Source organism: Acinonyx jubatus, chromosome A1 (assembly GCF_027475565.1).
Source record: "Acinonyx jubatus isolate Ajub_Pintada_27869175 chromosome A1, VMU_Ajub_asm_v1.0, whole genome shotgun sequence".
NCBI classification, from domain to species: domain Eukaryota; kingdom Metazoa; phylum Chordata; class Mammalia; order Carnivora; family Felidae; genus Acinonyx; species Acinonyx jubatus.
Window position 1 is genome coordinate 89258680 of NC_069380.1, and position 20896 is coordinate 89279575.

The 20896-nt window shown below is 52.1% G+C and overlaps 1 protein-coding gene across 2 annotated transcripts in view; it reads left to right on the forward strand.

The window, feature by feature from the left end:
- The window catches only part of RASGEF1C (RasGEF domain family member 1C), an 87337-nt gene that overhangs the window by 42904 nt on the left and 23537 nt on the right, over nucleotides 1–20896 (forward strand). The window contains exons 1-6 of one of the 2 annotated variants that reach the window (XM_053219304.1): nucleotides 4637–5794; nucleotides 6029–6211; nucleotides 6367–6489; nucleotides 7699–7836; nucleotides 15501–15701; nucleotides 16804–16878. In XM_053219304.1, coding sequence (XP_053075279.1) covers nucleotides 6035–6211; nucleotides 6367–6489; nucleotides 7699–7836; nucleotides 15501–15701; nucleotides 16804–16878 — 714 coding nt within the window. In that variant the 5' untranslated portion in view covers nucleotides 4637–5794; nucleotides 6029–6034. Of the gene's footprint in view, nucleotides 1–4636; nucleotides 5795–6028; nucleotides 6212–6366; nucleotides 6490–7698; nucleotides 7837–15500; nucleotides 15702–16803; nucleotides 16879–20896 lie in introns of those variants that run through there. The other variant, XM_027076947.2, reaches the window with a different exon arrangement.

Consider the following 20896-nt stretch of genomic DNA (forward strand, 5'->3'; position numbering starts at 1 on the left):
CTTGAACACCACACATCTTGACCAAGCACCCACTATGAATGTGCCAGGTGGGGGGGCTGACCCTAGGAGTTCAGCAGTGAGCAACCCAGTCCCCTCCTAGAGGAATCACAGCACAGGGAGAGCCACGTGGTGCTGGGAGGCCACCAGGCAGGCAGGTCTGGTGTGTGCCAAGGCCTGGTGAGTCGCTCATCCCGGAGTGCAGGGGTCCTCCCCTGGGCAGGTCAGAGAGTGCAAAGAGTGGCTTGGCCACTCTCGGTTGTAAGTCAGAGCCAGGCATCTGTGCCCCCTCAGTGACATCATCACAGGGTGGACATGCCCCTGACCCCAGCACCCCTTGCAGCCCTGGGATTGGTTCAGGTGTTCCTGGGGCCTGTCATCCTTGAGGCTTTGTTTGATGACTGGGCTGGAATAAAGGACACTAAAACAATAACAGTGGTGGGGGTGGGGGGGATGCATATCAGTGACACCTTTTGCAGTGCCCCATTGTAGTCTTATCCACTCCAATATGTTTTGTATCGCGCTATGTGTGCAGTGGTCTCTCCTTTTTTTATATAAATTTTTAATGTAACTTGTTTGTTTTGAGAGGTGGAGGGAGGGACAGAGAAAGAGGGAGAGAATCCCAAGCAGGCTCCACGGCGCTCAATCTCAGGAACTTTGAGATCATGACCTCAGCGGAAACCAAGAGTCGGACACTCAACCAACTGAGCCACCCAGGCGCCCCTCTCCTTCTATACCATGACCGCTTCTGTGTTGCCACCAAGTCTTCATTACCCCATTATCGGTGACAACAGACACCGCACTAACAGGTGCATGCTAATGTTCTTGTCCCATCTCCTTTCGTTCATCATGTATGGTGCTCTGGATTTAATCCCCTGCTTATAGTTCATGCCAAAGCAGACCCCTCTCCCCAGCTTTTCCCCTTCAGATGATTTTCTTGGGATGCATTTCCAAGCATTTGACTGAGGTGAAAGGCGCTATCAAACTTCAGGCTGTTGGCACATGGGGCCAGATCTTGTACGATTCAAAGGGGCCGTGACACAGTACACCCGCCCCCCCCCCCAGCTGTATTTAATGGGATGCTCCAACATACCTGATAGCACCGGCTGTTTAATGCAGTCTTGTGCATTAATGGGTATAAAGCAGAAGCCTACTGGAGCCATATCATGCACGTGTCTGTTCACACACACAGAGCCCCAGGCCCCCAGCAGGGCAGAAGGAGAGAATCGAAACCTCTCTTTAGAGGTCACAGGCAGAGCAGCCTACCAGTCTGCCCAGTGTCCCCAGCCATGGTGAGCCCCTCAGGCTCAGACCCTGTCTATGCCCAGACCCCCAGCCCCCTGCACATACACCATGCAGTCTGTGTTCACAGAAACACAGATTGGAAGACTTACTGGTGATCTCAAGGATTTTTCAAGGGAAATTGTGACAATAAACAATTTTCCCATCATCACTGGCTTTTTAAAAAAAATTTTTTTGGTAGAGGCGTGTGGGTGGCTCAGTTCAACTTCAGTCATGATCTCATGGTTTGTGGGTTTGAGCCCCACATCGGGCTCTGTGATGACAGCTCAGAGCCCGGAGCCTGCTTAGGATTCTGTCTTTCTCTCTCTCTCTCTGCCCCTCTCCCACTCATACTCTGTCTCTGTCTCTCTCAAAAATACATATTAAAAATTTTTTAATTGTGGTAAAATACACATAACATAAAATCTACCATCTTAGCCATTTTTAAGGGCACAGTCCAATGCTATTAAATACATTCATGTTGTTGTGCGGCCGTCCCTGCCATCTATCCTCGTAACTCTTTACATCTTGCAAAACTGAAATTCTGTCCCCATTAAACACTAACTCCCCATTTCCCCCTCCCTCCAGCCCCTGGCAACCACATTGCTTCCCCTGTCTGTCTCTATGAATGTGACTACTCTAGTACCTTGAATAAGTGGAATCACACAGTATTTGTCCTTTGGTGGCTGGCCTTTTTCACTTAGCATAATGTCCTCAAGCTTCATTGTTGTAGCACATGTCAGAATGTCCTTCCTTTTTAAGGCTGAATAATATTCCATTGTAAGGATAGCCCACATTTTGTTCACTCATTCATCATCAGTGGACACTTGAGTTGCTGTATCATTGGCTTTTTTAAAAAAAATTTTTTTTGAGAGAGAGAAAGCAGGGAAGGGGCAGAGAAGTGAGAGAGAGAGACTCCCAAGCAGGCTCCACACTGTCAGTGCAGAGCCCGATGCAGGGCTCAAACTCACAAACAGTGAGATCATGACCTAAGCCAAAGTCAGACGCTTAACTGACTGCGCCACCCAGGTGCCCCTGCAACATTGGCTTTTAAAAATTATCCCTGGGGGAGCCTGGGTGGCACAGTCAGTTAAACATCCAACTCTTGATTTCAGCTCAGGTCAGGATCTCATGGTTTTGGTTCAAGCTCTATGTCTGGCTCTGCCTGTTTGGGATTCTCCCCTCTCTTGTGCTCACGCATTCTTTCTCTCTCTCTCAAGATAAATAAATAAACTTAAAAAAAAATTATCCCTAGACATCTAAAGCATGGAAAACCATGAGGTGGTTAAAAAAAAAAAAAAAAAAAGAACAAACACCCTCTATGCTGCCAAGGAAAGATCTTCAAAATACGTTGTTAGTAAAAAGAGCACAGGAGAATGCGTACAATATTCTAATAAAGACAGAAAAGGTGCCATATATATATATACATATTTTTTTTTCTTCATCCTTGCATAAAGAAGCTCTCCTACAAGCAGTTGCTTATGGAACTGGGGCGTTGGGTGGGGGGGCTCTGTCTTCACATGGCTGTGTTTTTGCACATGGGCGTGGGATGCCCCCAACACCCAGTACTTTCCCTGATCCCCTACTAGGTCACTCAACCCCTATCTCTCCAGGAACCACAGCCTGGCTCCTGCCACCCAAGCACACACTCCCATGACCACAGCGTGTTGCCCCCCAGCTTGCCTAAGCTTTTGCACACGCTGATCCCCTTGGCCTGGCAAGTCTCCAGACAGACTGCCTCCTGCCCTCAGTCCTCAGCACAGACAGCACCACCTGCCCCCAGCCCTTCTCTGGGCTCCTTCTCTGGAGCCCCTGCTGGAGGAAGGAGGAGGCTGGCTTGTGCCCCCAGGGTCCCTACAGCCCTGTGCTCCCCAGCACACCTGCAGGAAGGGGCAGAAAGATTGGCCGGGCACCACCATTCCCCTCTCCCCTCACCTGGGCACACCCTGCAGAGCACATGCCTCCGTGGGACACTCTCTCTGCACACATTGGTCTGCTCGTGGTCTACTTCCCACCGCCAGTTCTGAGAGATCCCACTGAGTCCACGGCACCTAGAATGGTACAGAGGGAGCCAGAGACTGCAGCAGCAGGAACACAAGCCCATCCACTGAGCCCCAGGCCTGGGCCCAGCCGAGGTCACAATGGGTAGCTGGAGGTCGGAGGGGTGATGCCAGCAGCCTGTCCACTGTTTGGGCATCCCTGTGGACCACGATGGTTCTGGCCTCCAGCTCCGCTCCAGCCTCCAGTGTGAGCCTGTTGCTCCAAAGCAGAGCTGAGTCTGAGCCCACCCACCTCCCCACGTGCCCAGCATCCCGCATCCAGCCCCCAGTGGCAGTCCAGGCCTGGAGGTGATCTGGGGGTTTCCCAGCTCACCTCTTGAAGTGGTGGCATCCTGGCCTCCCCAGAAGGGCTTCTCCTACCCTGCCCTGCAGAGAGGTTTCTAGAATCACCTCCACCCAAGATAGTGGCTCATCTTTGAGAAAATTGGACTGGGATCCCTGAAGAGAGAAGGTGCCAGGTATCCAGCAGGAGAGACCACGCTTTGCCGGCCTGGCATGAGTTCTGTCTTATGGAATTAGGCTCAGACACCAGGCCTTGGGTGTGGGGCAGAGCTGGCCCTCATCCCAGAGCTGACAGCCACCCCCCCCCCCCAGTGAGCTCAGCAGCCTCCCGTGTGCCCACGTGCACACCTGCGGCCTCCCCCACAGGTTGGCAAGAGGTGGTTTTGTGACATTTCACAGTTGCATCAGCTGAAAATTGAACACTTACAGCTTTGCCAGGGAGGTGAAAATAAAGTTGCCGCTGTGCTCAGGGCCAGGACTGTGCCGGCAGACATCCACGCTGGTTCCCACACTGCCAACCCCCACCCCATGCTGTGACCCAGTCCCTGTACACCCTCAGGACAGCCCTCCTCAGGGCTCCCTCCAACCCCCAACCTCAGCTCTGACTCTGCACACCTCTGTCTCTACTTTCAGAGCCAGGTCACCCAAGGGGTCAGGAAAGACAGAAATAGGCCTGGGTTCCAGTCTGCCATGGGAAATGCACAGGCAGAGTGAGCAGGGTGATGGGGAGACTCTGTTCCCTGGAAGGTCCCTACAGGAACCCTGCAGGACTCCCTGGTTAAGAATGTGGGGGTGATGGCAACTGGATGACTCAGTCAGTTAAGTGTCTGACTCTTGATTTCAGTTCAGGTCATGATCTCATAGTTCAGGAGATCGAGCCCCAGGTTGGGCTCTGCACTTACAGCTCAGAGTCTGCTTAGGATTCTCTCTCCCTGTCTCTCTGCCCCTCCCCTGCTCGCTCTCTCTCTCTCTCTCATTCTCTCTCTCAAAATAAATGAATAAACATTAAAAAAGAGGGGCAGCTGGGTGGCTCAGTTGGTTGAGTGTCTAACTTCGGCTCAGGTCATGACCTAACAGTTCGTGAGTTCGAGCCCCACATTGGGCTCTGTGCTGACAGCTCAGAGCCTGGAGCCTGCCTCAGATTTGGTTTCCCTCCTGGCTGTCTGCCCCTCCCCCCACTCCTGCTCTGGCTATCTCTCTGTTTAACAGAGAGATAAACATTAAAAAACATTTTTAAAAACATAACATTAAAATAATAAACATTAAAAAAAAGAAGAAGAAGAAGACTGTAGGTGACTTCAATGCCCAGCATGGGGGATGGTTAAACAGTCACAGGCTTGGCCAGGACTCACAGACATAAGTGCCCTGAAGGCTTAGTTCAGGAAGACTGGCCTACAGGGATATGCGGAAGAACCTGGGGGAGGAAACCCGGGTCCACAGCACACACACGGATGGGCACCTGCTACAGGCCAGCCCTTGACTAGTGCCAGCTCAGAGCACGTGCACTGAGCCCCACCTGGATGAGGTTCGGGTGAAGTCACTATACAAACAGGCCACAGGTGGCCTTTCTCTGCACCAGACACCACCAGCCACATCGCAAGCACCCAGCAGCGCTGACAAGGAGAATCTGGTGCTGCCCACCTGAAGTGAGGCCCAGCCTTGGCGGGAGTCACTGTAGGGAAGAAGGGAAGGCTTCACGGATGAGGAAGCATTTTAGCCAGGTGCACAGGGATAAGCGAGTGTACATGGCGGGAGAGCATTTCTGTGGAGGAAACAGCTGGATGGGTCAGTGGGTCTGAATCACACAGAGTCTGGAGCGCCAGGCTACACAGGGCCACCTGAGAGAGCCACACGTCAAACAGGCTCACGCAATGGAGGAGTCCACACAGCAGCTTCAAGCACAGCAGGACGCAAGGCCCCACCCAAGGAACTCAGGAATGTGCCCACCTCCCTGTCTCCTTGCGGGGCCAAGATGGCCCGAATGGTGCCATTCTTGCCTGCTCAGGGACTCCAGGGGGAAGAGAGCTTCTGAGTACCACAGAAGTTCTGGGATTGCACATGAGCTCTCCAGTTTGGATCAGACCCATCCCTGAACTAATTGTCTTTGTGGCCAGGGGCAGGGGCAATATGCTAATTGTCCAAGTCTTATCAAAAGCAACCTTCATTGCTTTGAGGTAGGAGTAGAAGGGGTTAGTCCCTAAATGGCTTGGACCAAGAGTAGAGGGTGGCTGGTTCCTGAGGAGTGCTGTGCTGTGGGGCTAAGGATCCCTGGAAGGCCTCCCAGGAAGTGATCACTGGACTTGGGTGGACACCAAAGTGCCTGTAGGAGTCAGAGCCACGCAGCCAGGAGCCCAGAGGACCAGCAGGCCCCAGCTCAGGCGTGCCTCAACTTCTCCTTGTTATTACAGGCAGGCATGCCCCGGACACTGAGCGCCTCCGACATGGTCACCCCAGGCAGCCTTGGCCCACCCCCCACGGAGCCCACGGATGGCGAGCAGGCCGGGCAGCCCCTCCTGGATGGAGCTCCCTCCTCAGCTTCCCTGGACACCCTCATCCAGCACCTGGTGCCCACGACTGACTACTACCCCGAGGTGGGTGGCCCACTCAGTGGGGAGGAGGGGCCTCAGAGTGGGCTTTCTTCCACCAGGCATGGGGAGACAGTAGGGCTGGGGCTGGGCTGGGGCCTGAGGGCACATCCCTGCCATGACTTGGGGAGCACATGCTGCCTTTCTCTTTGTCCCCCCAGAAAGCCTACATCTTCACCTTCCTTCTGAGCTCCCGCCTCTTCATCGAGCCCCGGGAGCTCCTGGCCCGGGTCTGCCACCTGTGCATTGAGCAGCAGCAGCTGGACCAGCCGGTGCTGGACAAGGTGAGGGGCAGGGCAGGGGCCCTCTGAGTACGCAGGCGCTCCCCTGACGTGTCCTCACACATCTGCATCTTGGAGTGGCAGTGAGTCCCCATTCTCCGGAGGAGAAGCCCACAGGGGTTTCTGACTTATCAGAGGACCAGAGACAGAGGGGACAAAGTTGCAACCTTTAACCAGGTACTGTTTTCCAATGCCCTATGGGAGCCCTTGGGCTTATACCAAGTCCAGACCCGGGCCCCCAGAGCCCCGTCAGTAGGACTCTTGCCACGTGGGATGGTTCTGCAGCCTCTGCTGGGCTTCCTGCCCTCCGCACACTCTGTTCCAACCTTCTCTCCTCTGTGGGGTCCGCTGATGGCCTAGCCTTCTTGTGGTTCCCCACATCCGTCCCTGGCCAGATCCTGCAGGCTATGATTATTTATAGGTGTGTCGATCAGGCTCTGCTACTACAGTGATAGAAACCCACTTGCAACTGGCCTAAGACAAAGGGATTTACTGGCTCATGTAACTGCAAAGTCTCAAGTGTCTCTGGCTCCAGGGGCTCAAATGACCCGCATTGAAATCTGGTCTTTCTCCCTCCCACCCTCCGCCCTGTTTTCCTCTGTGCCAGCCTCACCCTTTCCCTGCACAGTGGCACGTGGCCTCTGCCGCCCTAGGCTCACCATCTACTCTTACCAATTTGGGTGGAAAGAGCATGCCGCGTTCTAAATAGTTCCCAATAAAAGTCTCTATCTCATTGGCTTAGCTTAGACGCCATGTCCATGTGTGAGCCAATCACTGTGCATGATGGGTGTGTACTGTGTTCTGATTGGCCAGCACTGATTCGGGCCCATGCCATGAGGCCTGAAGTTAAGTAAGCTGCTACTGAACCACAAGGACTGGGAATGAGTGAGAGGGGAAACCCCCAAAGCAAACTGAGATGTTATCACCAGAGGAAGGGAGACCGGATGCCCGGCAGGCAAAAATAAGAGAGGACCCTGCCTCAAAGGTGTGTCTGTCCCTGTCCCACGGTGGTCAGCCCCATCCCCATGTCGCATCCCTGTCACCTGACACAGAAAAGGCACGAGGCACACCTCCCTTGGCCACCAGCGCTGCCGCCTCGGTGGTCCAGACCCCGGCAGTGGATGAGCGGTGAGGGGCTGATGCAGCGGCTGATGTGGCCCCGCCTCCAGGCACCCTTCACCTGGCGCAGACGCTCCTTGGCTTGCCTTGCAGGCCCGGGTCCGGAAGTTTGGCCCCAAACTCCTCCAGTTGTTGGCCGAATGGACGGAGACATTCCCACGGGACTTCCAGGAGGAGTCGACCATCGGGCACCTGAAGGACGTGATGGGCCGCATCGCCCCCTGTGACGAGGTGGGCAGGCCTAGCGCGAGTCCTACACCCCCGTCTGCACCCCTACACCCGGGACCTGAGCCCGTTCCTGTACACTGTAGCTCCTCTAAAATCAGCCCCTTTCTGCCCCATCAGGAAATCAGGCCCTACAGAGCTGACAGGGAAACCACGCCTCTGGTTCCAGGCGTCTCTTGACCTCGCTCCTGGCCTGTACTCATACATGGCATCAGATGGCAGGCGAGGAAGGACCCTCTCATGGGCTCTTGGGATCAGGCCCTTGGTCAGTGATCCATTAAACTGACCTGGAGGGCCCTGGTAGTGGCAGAGGAGGAGAGAGCGCCCCCGTGTGGCCAAAACCTCATCCCAGGGTAAATGCTCTAGTGGCTTGGAAGGCAGCCAGTGTACTGGGCATCAGGTGCCTCCGCACCCCACACCCTGCCCTGTTCTCCCAGCCGCATTACTCTGGGAAAGACACTTAAAGGTAAAAGGAGGGCAAAAATCCCCACCTCTAAGCAGAGTACAGAGAAGGGCCCGGCGAAGGGGATGGAGATCTCCTGGTACATTTAGAAGGGGCAGGTTTATCAGAATCTCCACGATGACTCTGTGGCCAGCACTGATGTTGCTTTACCTAGGAGAGAACATTGGGGAGAATGCACATCATTTGTCCTGGGAGGAGACTGCATATGGCAAGCTGGTAGCTAGTCATGTGCCTCAAAGTGGGTCTGGACATGGCAGAACCAGGTGCTTGTGAAACAAAGGAAAACTAAATCAGGCTGGGCAATAAGAAGCCATAAGGTCCACGACCTAACTGAGGCTCAGAGAGGGAGGCCTTGCCTGTGGGTCACTTCACAGAGCAGACAAATGACTTAGCCATTCTGAGGGCTCAGTGAGATAAGTCATCTCTTCTTCCTCCCTCTCCTCCTCTGCCTCCCCTAAGCCATCTGGGGATCCTGACACTTGGCTTAGGTTGCAGCAGGAAATAGGGTCAGAGAAAGCTCAATGATTGGATGAATCAGGAGGGTGGGCAGGAGCAGGGAGGGAGATGCTGGCTGACTGGCTGGATAGATAGTTGGCTACTTTGGTGAATGGGTGGAGGGGGAAGATAGATGTTTGGGTATTCTGATAGACAGATGGACTTTTGATGTGAGCAGATGTGGAAAGGTTGATGGGTAGATGGGGGGATGGATAGATGGATGGATGGGAAGGTTGGTGTGTGGGTAGGTGGATGGGTCTATGTGGGTGTGGGTGAGTGGATGGATGGATGAATATGGATAGATGGATGGATGGATAGCTGAATAATGGATGGGTGGATGAATTGGTGGATGGATGGATGGATGAATGGGTGGGTGAATAATGGATGGGTAGATAGATGGATAGATGGATGGATGAATAAGGGTGTATGGTTGGGTGAATGGATGAGTGAATAAGGATGGATGGGTAGATGGGAGGATGGATGGATGGATGGATGGAGTGGATGGATGGATGAGTGGAAAGATGGTTGGGTGGGTGTGTGGATGGTTAGGTGGGTAGAAGTTTGGGTTAGGTGGGTAGGTGGATGAATGTATGGGTGGGAGGGTGAGTGGGTGAGTGTATGGAGAGATGTAGGAGTGGATGGATAGATGGATGGATGGATGGATGGATGGATAGGTGGATGAGTGGCAAACATTAGGAAGGACAGAGGAAAGATAGATGAGTGAATTAATGGATCTGTTGGTAGGGGACTATATAAAAAGGGAGATGGGCAATAGCAGATGAGGGGAGAAGAGATGGATGGATGGATGGATGGATGGATGGATGGAATGGAGGGTATGCAGGGGGATGAGAGCTCCCTCTCCCCAGGAGGCCTTCAGTAGAATGAGATCTAAATCATCGGTGGAACTATCCACCCTTGTCAGGCCTGCCTCTGCCATTGGTGAAGCCACTTCAAAGGCAGACCCTGCCATTCTGGCTACAGTGGTGGGGATGGGTGTAAGTCCTGGACTGGTTCCCTAGGGAAACAGGGCGCAAGTGCCAGCCCCCTGAGAAACTGCCAGGCCTGCCACCAGGGCTGTGCTGGGAAATCTTTTCTAACCACCCGTGGATGAGAATAACTGAGGCCTAGGAATGGCTGTGAAGAGCAGTCATCCACCAGGTGGAGGTGTTTGGAGCAGAAATAATTCATTGCAGATGTCCTCATTCCCTGGCTTGGGATCCAGTTAGGTGGGTGTGCTGAGCAGTATGGGCTGGAATGAGGTTTTGTGGCCCCCTCCCCACCCGCCCAGGCCCAGGCCAGGGTGCTTCCATGTGTCTTTGAGATCCCCAAGTTGCCCTTACACAGGAGCAGCCCCTCCAAAGCAGATGTCCTCTATGTGCAACCTCCTCTCCCCTAAATGGGGCTATGGGTTGCTCCCTGCCCCCAGCAGGGGCAAAGGCTGGGCTCAGAAAGGAGCTGGTGACCAGACTGATAAGGTAGGACCAGTAGAACTCTCAGAGCATGAGGTCTGGACCATACCATGTGAGCCCACATAGATCCAGGCTCAGAAACCACATCTGTGTGACCTCGGACAAGTTACTTCACCTCTCTGAGCTTCAGTTTGTTCATCAGCAAAAATACTGTTCCCACTACACAACTTTGCAGTAAAGAATCCCTGAAGTCACTTGTGTTCTTATTTTGGCACTTGGTAAATGTGAGCTGTGATGGGGAACAAATTATTTCCAAAATTCAGGCATATGGGGCTTATTTTTAACTTTTATGGAGTTGCTATTATGGAACATTTCAAGCATACACAAACACAGAGAATAGTAACTGTGAACACCTGTGTATTTATCACCTAGGTTCAACAATGATCAACATTTTGCCAAATCGTTTCTTCTATCCCTTCACACACTTCCCCCTCCCTCCAAATTATTTTTTTAATGTTTATTTATTTTTGAGAAAGAGAGCACAAGCAGGGGAGGGGCGGGGGGGGGGGGACACAGAGGATCCGAAGCAGGGCCGACAGCAGAGAGCCCGAATGTGGGATTCGAACTCATGAACCGTGACATCATGACCCCAGCTGAAGTCAGACGCTTAACCAACTGAGCCACCCAGGTGCCCTCATCCAAATTATTTTTAAACAAATTATAAACATTATATCTTTGGCTCCAAAAATATTTCAGCATCATCCGATAAAAGATTTCTCACATAGGAATAGGATCAAATGATATAAAATGCCATGCATAAATCCATGAAATGAGCACGAGTGTTTTCACAGCTGTGTGTCTTTGGACAAGTTACTTAACCTCTCTGAGCCTTAAACTTCTTTCTATAATGAGGAAGCATGGTAAGGACTGTGACATAACAATGGAGCTCAGGGAAGAAGAGGAAACAGCACAGGGCCAGGACCAAGGAGGCTTTCCCACTAGTGGACTGTGAAAGGTGACACCTCTCTCTTATGAGCTGCCCCCTCTCCTGAACCCTCATGTCCCTCCCTGTACTGCCCACTGCCTCTCAGTATCTGGGAACAAAAGGCCAGAGAGGAGCTGAAAAGGCTTTTCTCCATGACTGAACATGGAAGTCTTCCCAGCACCTGGCCCTTGCATTGAACCTGCTCAGGGCCACCCTGTGCTAGGGAGAGAACCCTGCCTTAGAGGGGCTTCCGGTGGGTTGGACTCAGCAGTTTTGGCTCAGGGAGGCCAGTGCTGAAGCTGAAGGAGAAGCCAGGGAAGGCCCCAAGGTCATAGCTCCAGTAAGGGAGACAGGACGGGAGGATCTTGGTGCCCTGGCCTCACCCATGGGGCCAGCCACACAGGAAGCTGATACCATGGGCTCTCCGGGGGACTGACCTTGCTTTGCCATTCACACAACTGTCTGCTGGGCTGACCCACTGGCCCCTGAAACCTCACCCGCACCCAAGGGCACAGGTAGCAGAAAGCTGACATGGAGAACAAACTGGCAGCAGGTGCCAAGCTCCTGCCCATGCAAGGTGGGCCAAGCCCGTTGCAAGACACCCTGGGCTGGCTCGGGTGGGATTTGCAAGAACTCCAAAGAACAGAGGCCCAGGGCTGTCCAGCCAGAGATGAGTTCTTACCATGAAAGTCCAAGAGGCACCTTGGAGAAGCACAGCCTTCACTCTTGGACAACCTCTGCACTTGAAACCCAGCTCTGTGCACACAGCAGGTGACTCTGTGGAAATGGATGGCATGCAGGAAAGCCACGTGTTCCAAAATGTGGATTCCTGATGGGGACAAGGACGACCTCAACATTCTCAGTGCTAGGTCTCTCTCGGCCTGCTCGGATGCACCTAGGGGATCTCTCAGCCTCTATCCACAAGGGTGTAGGAATCAGCGAGGAAATGAAGGGTAAATACCATCCCCATATTCTGAGGGGGTGCAGAAGATTCGGGAAAGAACCAACAGTAAGCTTGAGGCTAACACCACCAGATAAATTCTAAAGGAATGAGCTAACAGGAAAATGGTAACCATTTGGAGTGAATATTAGTTCAGTACAAACAAGTCTTGCTAAATTACCTGCATGTTTTCAAAAAAATTTTAACACTTATTCATTTTTGAGAGACAGAGAGAGACAGAGTGCAAGCAGGGGAGCAGCAGAGAGAGAGAAGGAAACACAGAATCTGAAGCAGGCTCCAGGCTCTGAGCCGTCAGCACAGAGCCCAGCACAGGGCTTGAACTCATGAACCGCAAGATCATGACCTGAGCAGAGGTCAGACGCATAACTGACAAAGCCACCCAGGCGCCCCTATGTGTGTATTTTTAAAATAGGGTAAGCACGTGGTTCTAGCAAACTAGAACAGATACGCTGCATCCTTGACTTCAGGAGGGCTCCGACATCTACATTGGAGAGGCCAACCAATGAGAAGCAGGTGAAGGCCACATTAATCCAATCAGCACGTGTGTGAGTCCCCGTGTCCTTCACGCTGGGGATGAGCAAAGAGTGACACGGTATTATCTTCATGGAGCCGACAGTCCAGAGAGAGGAGATACTCAATCCCCTGATCGAGGTTTGGCCGAGGGTTTGAAGGAAGCCTGGTGCTCTGAGGTCCCAAGGATAAGAGCATGCCAAGAGAGAGAAGGCTGCACAGGCCCTGCCGGGGGCAGGGAAGGGGTCAAGGGACGAAGGAGCTGCATGTGTCTGGAGCACTGAGAAGGCAGGCAGGGGCCGTGTGGAGGCCATCGAGTGTGGCCAGAGCCTGATTTCAGGACCCCCCAGTCCTGCGGGGCCTCTGTCTTTGCAAAGGCATGGAGGTATTTTAAAGAAGGGAGAGGCAGGGGTCAGATGTGCATTTTCGACAGACGGTTCTGGCTGCAGAGTGGAGTCTAGAGAGGCCAGCATGGATGCGGGGGGCCCTCTGAGGTCTCTTAGGACCACAGAGACAGAGCATGGAAATGTCAGAAAGCAAAATCAAGAGGGTTGGTGATAACCGGGAGGGATGTGAGGGAGAGGGTGGCTTGAGGATGGCTCCAGGCCTGCGTGCCTGACGGCAGTGCTCCAGTCACTGAGACAGGGTTGCAGACAGGGGGCAGCTGTGGACAAGGTGAGGGTGACTTCCACTTACATGCATTGGGTCAAGGTGACCCCTGAGCCGTGATCTGATCTGGAGATCAGAGAAGTTGGATGTTGTCCACACACAAACACTAAGTGACACTCTAGACAGCGTATGACTGAGGGGAAGGGGAGGACCAGATGGAGACAGGGAGGACCACTCCCCCCACATACCCCGAAGGATGATGCAGACAAGCCTGCTGACAGCCTGAGGCAGGAGGAACTGGAGGCTGAGGCGATGAGGCCAAGGCAGATGCCGCCTGAGAAAGGGCCCTGGGCTCTCCTGACAGGAGGTCCAGGGAGGCAGTAAGGGCCAGTCCGAAGGCTGACAGGAGTGGGCGACTAGTGGGGTGGGGTGGTGGAGGGGTGAGTGGGGAAGGAGGGAACATGATGACAGTGTGACCGCTTAAATCTGAGTCTGAGTGAGGACAGAGATAGGGGGCCAGTGCAGGAATCGGGGCTCACAGGATGGACCCAACTCCCCATTTTCCCAGCACACAAATAAAGATCTGATAGGCAGCGTGCTGACCACACTTTTGGACCTGACACAGCTAGTCTGCAGGCAACCTCAGTTTATCCACATACTATCCAGCTAACCAGTGGGTCTGCCCACCATGGCTCTGGAAGCAAGGCTTAGCGTTCGGGTTCAGTTAGGGTTGACAGCCTCCCATCCTGGTTCCCATGTCCTGAGGGTTCTGCCCATGACCGCTTGACAGAGAAGCACTTCCATGAGCACCAAGCGGATGCCATCTTGGTCTCCCAGAGCTCTGGGCACCACAACAATGCTGGGCCTCAACCGCCCCACCTGGAGCCCTGTCAGATTCAGTGTTGAGGCCTCTCCGTGCACACTTGGCCCAGCTTGCCAGACACCCCACCTGCAAAATGCTGCTTCATTTGTGTGATTCAAAGCAGCATGAAGAAAGCACACTTCTTCTGTCTGAAATAACCTGGCAGCGCTAGGGGCACCTGGGTGGCTCAGTCAGTTAAGGGTCCAAATTTGGCTCAGGTCATGATCTCACGGTTCATGAGTTAGAGCCCCACATCAGACTCTCTGCCATCAGTGCAGACAGCCTGCTTCAGATTCTATGTCTCCCTCTCTCTCTGCTCCTCCCCTGCCCGTGCTCACTCTCTCTCGCTCTCTCTCTCTCTCTTTCTCTCTCAAAAATAAACATCAAAAAAATTATGAAATTACCTGAAGTACTGATGACTGACCACCCATTATTCTTCCAGCCCTCTAGGCCCTCTGGGCACCCTGCCTGATGGTTCATCATGGCCAGGAGGCCAGGCCTCAGACACTCCCACCCAGGCTCCTCGGCCTGTGGGGGTTGAATCAACCTCTGGGGGGCCATTTGCTGACAAGTTCAGGAGCTCCTTCTGTGGATTACTGAGAAAACCCTTGGGAACAGTGGATGTCAGGCTTAGTAAACACAGCCAGTCTAATGGTGCTTTCCTTGGAAATAGGGGTCTCTGATGGGGGGGAAATAATCAATCTCCCTGTGGATGTGGGAGGGGAGGATGGGTGCCCCTCCAAGGTGGGGCCCTGGCCTTTCTTCCCCAATCCAGGGCAGCCCAAAGCAAGAAGGCATCTGTCTGAGCTGAATGGTGAGACACTTTTGTCAGTACAGTCAGTAGTTATTAAAGGCCCACCGTGTGCCCAGAGCCAGGCCTAGCCCTGACAGCACAGAGGTGGCAACACAGGCTTCCCTGAGCCTGCCGAGCTGTCATTCTGCTGGGGCAGTAAACAACCCCGATCACCTCCCACAGTGGCCCCATAGAGAAGTCACACGCAGCGACCTGGAGAAGTACTGTCGGGGCAGAGATAGGACAGCATGGCTAGTCAGGAAGGCCACTCTGGGTCAGGAGAGAGGAGGGCCCCCAGTGGAGGGGCCCCCATTAAAGCCCAGCAAAAGGCCAGCACCTGCGGCATCTCCCTCCTCTCTCCCTGCCTCTGTCCCCCTGGCAGTGCACACCCCAGCCCAAAGAGGCGGGGCAGCCCTGGACCACGGTCACCCTCCCCGATGTGTGATCTTCCAGCTTCCACAGGAGGGGATGGGCGCAGGCACATCAAGCAACAGCTTGTCTCTGCCAGCCTGGAGCCCCAGACGCTGGACATGGGGAGATGCGTGTTCGGGCACGAGCCCCTCTCTTTCTGCCTCCTCTCCAGGCGTACCGGAAGACAATGCATCAACTCCTGCAGGCTCTGCACCAGAAGCTGGCAGCTCAGGGCCAGGGCCCAGAAGGCCTGCTGGGGGCCGACAAGCCCATCTCCTACAGGACCAAGCCACCGGCCTCCATCCACAGGGAGCTCCTCGGCGTCTGCAGTGACCCCTACACTCTGGCCCAGCAGCTGACCCACGTGGAGCTGGTGAGCAGGCCTGTGCCATCCTCTACCCAGACCCAGAGCCAGGAACAGCTGAGAACCGGCTGTCCCTGATCCCAACCCCCTTCCCCACCCTCCCCCCCTCCACCGCCACGCATTGTGTCAGCATAACCCAGGGCTTGGAGCCTGTCACAGCAGGGCCGGCCAGCGTCTCCAGGATTCCCTAGCTCTGGAACAGTCTCGCCACTCCAGCAGGAGGGCTGGATACGCTCGGCCTGCCTGAGAGTCTGGGCCTGGGGCAGAGGACCTGGGTTCAAGTACTGGCTCTGCTACCACCTGCTGTGTGATCTTCCACCAACTAGTGCCTTCCCTACCAGGGCCTAAGTTTCCCCAGCCAGGACTCACAGACACACTGCACCCACCCTTGCTTCCCAGAGGAATCCATATAGGCCTTCCTGCTTGTGAAGGGGATACCCCAGCCTAGCCTCCAGCATGGTGGAGTCCCTATAGATGCAGAGGGTAAGGGGCCTGCCCCAGAGAGAGAGGGGGAAGTGGGGGGATAGGTTTCTTCTCTTTTAAACCTCCACCATTTATGGCCCCCTTACTGCTTTCTGGCATTAGACTCAACATGTGAGGTGCGCTGCTGTATTTTGTCTTCCCACCACCCTGCCCGGTAGGCACTGTTATTCTCCTCTTTGCACAAATGAGGAAACCAAGGTCCAGAGATGTTAAGTGACTTGCCAGAAGTCACACAGTAGAAGGGACAGAGCCGGGATTTAATTCTGACCCAGACCCCATGCTCTTAGCTACCAGGCCACCCCTGGAGGGAGCTGGTCATTTCAATTACCCAGTTTTGAGCCTAGTTTCCTGGGTATCACACCCCCCATGGGGACATTACTTCCTGCCCCCCATGAACCATGGCAGCCCCTGGGCATGGGAAAGGCAGGGCGCCTCCTTCAGGTTGGTTTTGAGCTCCGTGACAAATCAGTATAGGGGTTGTGGAGCCCTAGTGAGAAGGACAGGTGTCCAGAGACCCTTTTGGGTGGGCTGAGAGGGAGGGAGCCCACAGGAGCACCATGCCAGGGCCCCAGTGGGCACCCTCTCCATACCTTCCCCCCTTTCCCGACTTCTCTCCCTTCTGGTGCAGGAACGCCTACGACACATCGGGCCTGAGGAGTTTGTCCAGGCTTTTGTGAACAAGGATCCTTTGGCCAGCACAAAGGTAGAAGGCCCTTGGACGGCTGTCCCAGCAGCATCCCCCCCACCCACTGGTCCCTCTGGGGAATGTCACGAGTGTCAGCAGGAGCTTCGGAGGGGCCCAGAGTAGAGCAGATGGGCTTGGAGGGGCTGTGTCCACTCCACCTGTGTCCCTCCAGCTTGCCACCCAGCCCAAGGGCCTCGAACCCCGACAGTCCCGGAGTCCTGGGGAAGCCAGCTGGTCACCTACCCAGGGAGGGTGGAGGGGAGGGGCAGAGCCAAGGCCCTGGGTGAGAAGGATAGTGGAGGGCGCACCAGATGCTCTCCAAGACCCCCATGCTCTCCCTGCGCGTTTCTGTGGGCACTGGTGCCCTCCAGTGGCCACCCGGGGTAGTGCGTGCTACTGCCCACTGCCCAAGAAAGGTAAACGTGTGCTCTCCCCTCTAAGTGGTGCAGTGGCCCCTGGGCCATGCGCTACAGACAGCATCTGCACACCGGATCTCAGGTTTGCCCCTCCTCCCTCAGAGCCCAAGCAGCAGGGTGCTTGGTGTTTATCAACCGGGTTCAATTCTAATCAGAACTGGAAACACTGTTGTCTTCTGCTCTCTGACCTAATAAAAGAAGAGCAACTAAATATGAATGCCTTTTCACCTCTCAGATAAGCAAAGATTAAACGTTGTGGGTGTGTAGGGAAAGGGACACCCTCACATACGTCTGGTAGGGGGTGAAATTGGCATGATCGCTTTGGGGAGCCACTTGGCAATCACACCAACACTTATCATGTACACCCTTGACCTCAACTTCCCATGCCTCATAACTTATCCTACAGATGTACACACCCATGTACACAAAGATGTATGCGTTAAGATATTTGGGATACACTGTGGCTATTATGGCCAAAGGCCGGAAGCGAACTACCTTATGGGGGCTGGATTACATCACGGTGCCTCCACACATGGAATGCTGTGCGACCCTTACAAAGAATAAGAACAACTGGAAGAATAGAATAATCCCCCAGATCCGTTGTAGAGACAAAAAGCAAGAGCGAAGAGCAGTGACAAAGAGGATGTGACCATTCGTGTGACAACAAAAAGGAGGGTTCATGATACATGTCTGCTTGCACAGTACATGCATGTAGACGATCTCTAGGAAAACCAGAGGGGTGTCGGGGGTCAGGCGGGCGGAGTAGGAAGGAGACTTTGCCACTCGTAGCAGATTGTTTTTTTACATTTGGGTTTGGGTTTGGGTTTTTGGCCATATCCAAGTATCACTTTTTTATTGTGAACCACGTCAAGATTGCAGTGACCTCTCTTTACCCACTCTATGGTAGAGGAACGTGTGTGGTCTTTCCAGCCTCCTGCTAGTATAGATCCTGCTGCTATGAACACTTACAAGTTTTCATGTACATCAGGGCATATTTTTCTAGGGCATCAATTCTCAAGTGACTTGGTCTTACGGCCTTTTTTATACTCTTAAAAAGTATGAAGGACCCCAAAGAACTTTTGATTATTGAGATTATATCTACTGATATTCATCATATTAGCCATTAAAACCAGTAAATTTTAGGAGCACCTGGGTGGTTCAGTCGGGTAAGCGGATCGTTCTTGATTTCAGCTCAGGTCATGATTTCGTGGTTTCTGAGATAGAGCCCCTAATCGGGCTCTGTGCTGACAACGTGGAGCCTGCTTGAGATTCTTTCTCTCCCTCTCTCTCTGCCCCTCCCCTGCTCATGCTCACTCTCTCTCTCAAAATAAATAAACCTTAAAAAAAAAACGGTAACTTTTAGAGATATTTATTTATTCAAATTAGCAATAACAACCTAGTATAGGTTCACATAAGTAATATATTTTAACTAGATTTTCCAAAGTAAAAAAAAATTGAGAAGAGTGACGTTGTTTTATAGTATTTTTACAAATCTCAATAATGACCAACATAACTAAAAGACAGCTGTATTTTCTTATCTGCTTCTGCATTCAATCTCTTAACACATTCGCTCCACATTATTTTGGTTGAAAATCCAACCTCCCACAAATATGTAGTTGGAAAAGGGAATGGTATTTTAAGCCTTTTCAGATAATTGTGAATATTTTTCCTTGATACTATGCTAAAAACTCAGCAGGTGGTAGTTTTTTAAGATTAATTGCAATTTGGAATCTGAAAATATATCCGTGGACTTCCTGCACTCTATTATATTGAAATCTATTGATTCGTCTTACATCCGGAATGTATCTTTTGCTCATGCATGATTTTATAACATCATACGTTGGTCATTTGGAAAATAGGAGTTGACTGAATCAGGCAGATCTTCCAAATGTTGGTACCTTTCATCATACAATATTTTTTAAATCCTTTTTTTCTTTTTTTTTAATATTTTTTTAACGTTTATTTATTTTTGAGACAGAGAGAGACAGAGCATGAACGGGGAAGGGGCAGAGAGAGAGAGGGAGACACAGAATCGGAAGCAGGCTCCAGGCTCTGAGCCATCAGCCCAGAGCCCAACGCGGGGCTCAAACTCACGGACCGCGAGATCGTGACCTGAGCTGAAGTCAGACACTTAACCGACTGCGCCACCCAGGTGCCCCCATACAATATTTTAAAATCATATCCATTGATATCACTACTGATCTCATCCTTCCAAAACAGCCCTTGAGTATTGGAAAACTGTCAAGGTCACAGAGACAGATACATGTTTTACAAGTTCCAAACCTTCTCTTAAAAACTTGAATTTTATCATTGGCAACAAATACTATCAATTGCTTCCTTGAAGTGACAGACTCATCTTGTTGATTTTCAAGAAAATATTAACCAAATACTGAAGTCTGAAAAACCATAGTTGGTCAGTCCTTCTTTTGAGTAAAAATGGTGTCTCCTGAGAAAAGTGGCCAGTTCTTCTCACAAACCAATCACACCAGTGCTTTTCCTCAAGACCTGAATTCTGTATGCATCAGAAGTGTTTTGTGTTTAGTCACTTAGAACACCAAAAAGAGGGGCACCTGGGTGGCTCAGTCATTAAGCATCCAACTTCGGCTCAGGTCATGATCTCACAGTGTGTGCGTTCAAACCCCGTGTTAGGCTCTGTGCTGACAGCTTGGAGCCTGGAACCTGCTTTGGATCCTGTGTCTCCCTCTCTTTCCACCCCTCCCCCACTCATGTTTTCTCTCTCTCTCTCTCAAAAATAATTTAAAAAATAAAAATAAATTTTTTAATTAAAAAAAATACCCAAAAGATGTGTACACAAGGATGGAGATTTAATAAAATTGAAATGTTTGCCTCCTCAAGGACATTCTGAAGTCACACTCACTTCTTTTCTTTGACCTCGAACGTGTGATAGTGAGGAACAGAATGACCACTGATTATGGCTTGGTGACTCTGCCTTGCTTCGGGCTAAGAGGGAAGCCATTTTACACGATTTTCTTTTACACGTCAGTGCAAATGTCAACACAATGAAAAGACAATGACATTGTATGAATATGAAAATAGTTGTGCCCTAGGCTCCACAATATACCTAGGACAGAAAACACTGTGTCACAGGCTGGGCCCATGGCCAGCCTTACCAGGCGATGCCCGTTCGCGCTACCGGCAGGGAGGCATTCTTGCTTCACACCCTCACTGACACGTGAAACTGTCCCACCTTTTTTTTTTTTTTAATGCTTATTTATTTATTTTTGAGAGAGACAGAAAGAGAAATCAGGGGAGGGGCAGAGAGAGAGGGACACAGAGAACCCCAAGCAGGCTCCCTGCTGTCAGTGCAGAGCCCAATGTGGGATTCGAAACTACAAGTTGTGAGATCATGACCTGAGCCGAAACCAAGAGTCGGATGCTTAACTGGCTGAGCCACCCAGGCGCCCCTCAAATTGTCAGACTTTTAAAGGTCAAGCTATTAAGCGGAACATCTTTTCATGTGTTTTGGACATTCTTGTTTTCTATGAAATGCCAGTTTCCTTTTGGTGATTTGGCTTTTTCTTAAGGATTATCAAGAGCTTTTTTTTTTTTTAATAAGTTGTTTTGTTTTTGTTTTTTTTAAATATGTAGTAGGTGATTAT